The following is a 6,758-nucleotide window of genomic DNA, read 5'->3' as shown; positions in this document are numbered from 1 at the left end:
ATATATTACAGATTAATTCATTTTCCCAGCTTGAACTTTCGTTAGAATGGTAGCCTTGGAGGCCTGACATCATATGGTTACTACTTGCAAGATCTCCTTTATCTAGGGCAAATTTGGCTTTTTTCTTTCACTTCTCTGAGGGTATCTTGAAGCATCTGGGATTATTTTCCTTTCCTCTTAATTGGTTTTGAGATTAGTTGATTTAATTCCCTTTTATTGATTTTAAAACTTGACTGCTTGAGAATTGTAGAATATGATCATCTACAGAATATCTACGTTATCTGGAGATGATATCATTTACGTGTATGGACAGCAAAACACACCCACCAAACTTTTAATAACCAAAAGCACATCCTAATACATCAATCACTGGTATGGCATCAATATTTACCAGCAAAATGTAGTAGTATGAGCGCCACTGGTATAGCAGCTTATGCAAAGCACATACACAATCATGTCTGTAGCAGTAGAACAAGCGAGTTAATATTATATTTCTTGAAGGATCAAGTACTCTTACACCGAAAGATTCAGAACACATAACATAATCATAAGTAGGAGTTAATCAGATGTATTTTTTTCTATCACTGATCTACATTTTGAGCCCTTGCATGCTGCCATCCTGCAAAATCAACCAAAAGAGAACCAACACATATCTAGCTAGCTAGCAAGCTATTTCCTTTTGCTCATCAAAAAGGTTTTCCTTACCTTGGAACCACTTTGAGCTGAGGCATTATTAGCTCTTTTTTCCATAAACGCCATTGCCTCTTTCTCTTCCTTTCTCCCACTTTCAGCTTTTTTGTTTTCCTTTGGTTTGTTAGCTTTCATCTCCATTTGATACTTGCCAACATGCTTATCTTCTTCCTGCTTCAAATGAGCTATGCCATGATGGCTTGGGCCAGAAGAAGCATCAGAAGCCATAGAATCATCACTGTCATCATTGTAACTTTTATTGTCACTTCCATCACCATCAGAACTATCTCCATCTTCACTGTGTTCATCGTCATCACCACCATCATCGTCCTGTGTTGGGGAGCCAAGATACATGGTCCACCCAGATTCACTACTGTGACACTCTTCCGCGACAAAGATTTGGGAAGACTCCATTACTGCGAGCAAGAAGTTGAAGAACAGGATGTTTGTGAAGGGTTTGGCCTTGGTGAGAATTAACAGACAGGAGAATCGTGTGTTCTTATATAGGAACTTGAGGACCTGTGTATGTAGACACCTGAAAAAGCCACTTAAGCCTTTTATCTCTCTGACCATGAACTGTTTTTCAACACAAAGAACAGATATACTCTTCTCATATATATTTTGAAAGCTACACAAATCCACTTTTCTTTAATGGCTAGGATAAATATCACCACCTGGAAATCTAAACACAACCCATTAATTCTCTGACTTGAATCAGCTGAAGACAGCTAGAAGCTGTCAAGGAAAGTGAAATGCATCTTTACAAAAGGCATAAATATCAAAGTTTCTTGAATTTGAAAGGACATGAGTTGTTCACTTGGTCATTGGGTTGCACAAGTGAAGATACAATCCATCTTTACTTCTCTGCGTTTGTCATTAATAAAAAAGGATGCTTTAAATGCAAAGGGCAGAGTGGCTCAGTTCACAAAACTAGAGAGAATATATATTCACACACACACAAGACTCAATGTTTTAAAAGCTAAATAGCTAGAGGAAGAGTACCTCTTCAGTCTTCACTACCAGCACATTTAACTCTCACTCCTTAATAATTTTGTCCTGTCATTAAAAAATGAACAGGCTTTTTACCTGTGAAAAAATTGCAAACAAGCCAACTGTGAGTTAGGTTTTAGATAATGCTATATGAGAGGAAATTGTCAAAATAGCTTTCTGCTTCCGCATTCCTGTCCTCCAATATGCAGGAGCCTGTCCCCTACGCATAGCAGGATTATGTCTTTGGTATGAGAGGTACTGCGTGCATATATATATATATATATAATGGGTTAAACAATTTCCATGTATTAGCTCCTCGATAGACACATTTCTGTCTTATTAGTTAAACAATTTGGTAGCAGTAACTTGTATCTCTCCCTGCGTCAATGGAATATGTTTTTCAGCTTGTTAGAAGTCATATCTAATGAAACAATATTGGACTAGATTGGTAAAAACTCAAGGAGATCCATTAATATTTCTGCTGGGAAGTTAACGAAATCCTTGGGCTCAATTTGAATGGTCATTCCCTTGTACATTAATGTTTCAATTTCTTTTTCCTTGGAAAGTACTGCTTTGTATAAAATAATAGTGATCAGACAGATAACTTCCAGAATTTACTTCTGCATTAATTCATTCCTGAAAATGAATTTTGTAAGATTGGAATGACCCTTTGAATGGTCATGGTGTATTTACTGAGCTTTCAGGGTTTGGTAAGGAAATCTGTCCTCCTTACTGGGGTGGGTTCAGTTTATACTCTTGCTGTACAGCATATTCATTGTGAGAGACCCATGATATTTTTATATACTACAAAGTAAAATTACTCCTTGCCATGATCGTATGGTCTTCATCGCTTCATCATTAACGAATTGACTCTTGCTTCTTTAATGATCATTGTAATGCAAATCAAGTGAAATTCAACAAAGTGATCATCTGATGCCACTTTTCCATCCCTTTTTACTAAAATTATATATATTGCCGAGTAATTCTACCAGGCAAAGCCATAACTATCAGGAAAATACATAAAAAAAAGGGTCTCATTTTGCAAGGAGCACATGCTGCGCTCCTTGGGCACTCGTGGATTTGATGACCGAACATCAAGTAAGATGAAGAACATCTGGTTACTGCTAGAACTACCTGTTTGTCACTGCTAACCCTAGATAAAAACAAAGGAAACAAAGGTGGTTAATTTGCAGTGATAATTGACTAGCCCGTTGATGGGGTCCTCCATGTTTTGGAGGTTAAAGAAACAAAAAGAACTTGAAGAGTTCAAATCCAGTAGGTCTGGGCACCCCATGTCCCCATACTCGAAAGCATGATTTTGATGCTTCCCCACTTATAATTAATCTATGACTTATTATATGGTTTTACCAGACAGCTTTGGCCCATGAATTATTCTTGCTGCTTGTCCTCTTTTCGAATTCGCCCCTTCGGCTGCTCATCTCTATGGCCCCCACGTGAGGATTGAAAATATGCATGGTTTATTACAAATGGGGAAATCCTTTCTAGGATGGAGATCTTATAATTCTCATTACTTTTAGTTTTTACCACGAAGACGAGCGTGTGCATTAAAAGAGAAAAAGAGAAGAAATGGAGAGAGAAGCTGTATATTCTCGCTTTCTGTTAAAAAATTATATGTTTTTGTGTTTTAAAGTGTTTTGACAAAAAAATAAAATTATTTTTAATTAATTTTTTAAATATTTTTATATTATTTAGATGTATTACATTATTAAAAATAAATTTTAAAAAGTAAAAAAATATCATTGTAATATATTTTAAAATAAAAAATTCTTAATATGAGAGAGAAAGAGTTTATTCTTCTTTGATTTATATGATGAAACTCAACTGGCAACAAAGCACCCGCATGGTTAATTAGACATATACAATAAGGTTGTCAATTTTGTTTTTTCAATTGAAATGAAATGTTTTAGTTTTGAAGTGTTTCGGCATGCTGTTTCGGGGTCGTACTATATATATATATATATAATTTAAATTCAAGATAAATTAATTATAAATTATGCAATATAAACATAATACCAAACAAATATAATTTTAAAATTTAAAATATTTCTAAATAGTCAAAATTAAATAGATTTTTAACTTAAAATAATTTAACTTAAATAAAATATCAAAATATTATGAAAGTAAAATATTTTAATACAAATATTTTAAATATAAAGTTAGGTAAATGTTATTAAGGCTACTGGAATTTAAAGCATCTCTTGTTTTGCTCAAATTCTTACAAAGTATAAACATGAAAAAAACAACATGAATATAAACCATATATATTAGTGACAAATCTAATTTTAAAAAATTAATATCATTGTTAATGAAAATAGTAATAATAATTTTCATTATTAATATTAATATCATTGTTATTGAAAATAGTAATAAAAAAGAGCTTTTTATAATTGAGTGATTTAATTCAATAGCTTTTAAAGAGCGGAATGGAACATGTGGAATGAAACCGAAACGTTCCGAGCAGAATTTAGTTGAAAAATCTGGAACAGACTAAGATTTAAAATAAGATGAAATTTATTTCATTTTTTTCTGTTTTTTGAATTGACATGAAATATTTCGGCTATTCCAGACAAAACAAAACGGAATTGACAACCTTGGTATACAAAACTTGCAATTTTGAAATACTCCATCCTTCCCCTCAAAGAAAGGTTGTGGGATTTGAAGGGTTGGCCGGTCGCAGTTTCTCCGATTGGTAAATTATGCAACTTTTATCCTGCTGCGGGTTCTCTATTGTAACTTCATCGACTGCCTAAAATCAGGCAAAATTGCACTAACTTGTAAGTTGACTACCATTTGTCAAAAATGCTTAAGAAACATAACAAAATAATATCTCATCAAAATCAAAATTTCCCATGATGTTTAAGGAAGAAAAAATAGCGACCGAGCTTTTTTTTTATTTCCTATAAATTTTATTTTTAACTCTTCAACATTGAAAAAAATAATTGTTGAGAAAGTTTGATATTTTCTTTTACTTTTGAAACTTGAAATTTTTATTGTTTTTCTTTAATGTTTTGAAAAATCTTAATTGTTGAGATGTTTTGAATTTTTTTAATTGTTTGATAAATCAATCTTTTGACTAATATTATATTTTTTCAATTCTTAATTTTTTTTTTACTAATATTATATTTTTTTCAATTCTTAAAAAAAGAAAAAAAAAGTTATGGTCCATTATTTTCTATTTTTTTGTTAAATATTTTTAACATTTTGACTCTCTCACAATTTAAGATTTTCTAAATTACATGTTTTTTAAAGTAAATTAAATAATTAAATTTAAAAAAAAATTATAGTTCGATAATTTTTGTGATTTTTTTGAGTAATTTGAACTTTTCTAATCCTTAGAAATTTAAAATGTTTATTTTTTTGGAAAAAAACTTATATTAAAATCTTGATAAAAATGTACTTTTAAGTACTAATCACACCTTCCAACCAGCTTATTAATAGTCTTTAGTAATCAAAGCGTTAAAAGAGAAAAACAATTTGTAAATTCCATAAAGTAATGCATTCATCATTCAAATTTTATTAATCTATTCAAGTAAATAAACTCTTATAAATTTATATACATGTTTCATACTTCTCAAATAAGATATTAATAAACCTTTTTTATACTCAATATATTAACATATAATTATGAGACTTTACTTAGACGAAAATAAAATTTTGTTTAAATGTTTAAGGTTAACTTCCTTAGGTTAGGATTTGTTTTTTAATATATATTGACACGACTAAAAGATTGATGTCTTCTCCCAAGTGCTGGAGTGTCAAAGTAATAAATAACCCGGCAAGACCGGGGTCGAACCATAGGGAGGTTAATTGTACAAATTATAAACAACAATTATAAACAGCAACAATAGTAACAATAACAACAACAATAATAATAGTAGCAATAATAATATTAATAATACTAGTAGTAATAGTAGTAGTAATAATAATAATAATAATAATAATAACAACAACAACAACAATAAAGACAGAAGAAAAAGAAGAAGAAGAAAAGTTTATGAGAACTTTGAGATGGAAAATTCACATAAGGATTAAATAATGATAACAAACAATGTTAAGGTTAGAGTATCCACTAATGGTATGTCAAACAAGTATAGTATAAACTCTTATTATTCAATTGAAAACCACACATAAAGGAGATTCCAATCAGATTATAGATTGTTAACATGAGTACATTAGTCATCTTATTTAATTAATGCTAATACTTGTAAATTTCGTCAAGCATTTATGATTATAACTTATGTTAACAATAAATCAAGTTCCTTTCATAGCTCGGGTGTCGGTTATACCATACAGTATGGGCTATGAAAGTGCCAAGCATTTGCTGTACCAAGCGTTATACAACATAAATCAAGATTAGTCATTTAAAAAGTAAAGTATTAAAGAGAGAACAAGATAACAAATATAAAGCATGTTAGTATCAAACATTAAAGTTCATATTAAGTTTACACTATACTTATTCTTACACCATTAGTGTAACCTTTTCACCTTGACATAATAAACTTAGATAGACATAATGAAAGAAAGGAAAATAGATAAACAAAATAAGAACATAAATAAGATAAAAGTTAACTAAATAAAGGAAAGGAAATGAAAGGCATAAACTTGATATTAATAAAAACAAAGCATAAACATTACAAAAAATACAAAAAGAGAAAGCAAGAGCATGATCTTGATCTGGACACCAAGATGCCTAAATGCATGGCAAATGCCTCCTTTTATTGGCCAAAATTGGGAACTATTGATTTAATGACTAATTGATGAGTGGGTGACCAACTCTTGACTTGGTGACAATCCTTATCTTCTCTTGTCTGCCCAAAACATCATTGATAACGTTAAAATTGGAGCCACTTGAAAACATGAAAGTTGTATGAAATTATCTTAGCTGTCTTGTGTAAAACATTCAGCTCATTTGGACTTCTATAACTCTAGATATGGGTCAAACACTGAACAATGCTCGGATTGGAAGACAGATTCGGGCTTCTTTGTTGTTGCTACTATTTGGACTTGCAAATGGCATTTTTAGATCTTGGGCTCCATATGAAAGTTGTAAGCCTATA

The 6,758-nt window shown here is 31.0% G+C and overlaps 1 protein-coding gene across 2 annotated transcripts; it reads right to left on the bottom strand.

Annotated features, from left to right (window-relative positions):
* Positions 1–358: 358 nt before the first annotated feature.
* Positions 359–1,901, bottom strand: LOC105115921 (late secretory pathway protein AVL9-like). 2 transcript variants are annotated; one of them, XM_011013004.1, is made up of 2 exons: positions 1,693–1,901; positions 359–1,225 (listed from the first exon to the last, which is right to left on the bottom strand). In XM_011013004.1, exon 2 carries the CDS (start codon positions 1,102–1,104, stop codon positions 670–672), a length of 435 nt encoding a protein of 144 aa, XP_011011306.1. In that variant the 5' UTR covers positions 1,105–1,225; positions 1,693–1,901; the 3' UTR covers positions 359–669. The 2 variants fall into 2 exon arrangements, with proteins under 2 accessions (XP_011011306.1, XP_011011307.1); XM_011013005.1 differs by lacking the exon at positions 1,693–1,901 and adding an exon at positions 1,365–1,643.
* Between the last annotated feature and the right edge of the window lie 4,857 nt (positions 1,902–6,758).

Source organism: Populus euphratica, unplaced genomic scaffold, assembly GCF_000495115.2.
Source record: "Populus euphratica unplaced genomic scaffold, PopEup_1.0 scaffold2411.1, whole genome shotgun sequence".
Lineage (NCBI taxonomy): Eukaryota > Viridiplantae > Streptophyta > Magnoliopsida > Malpighiales > Salicaceae > Populus > Populus euphratica.
This window is presented reverse-complemented; position numbering and strand designations above follow the sequence as displayed.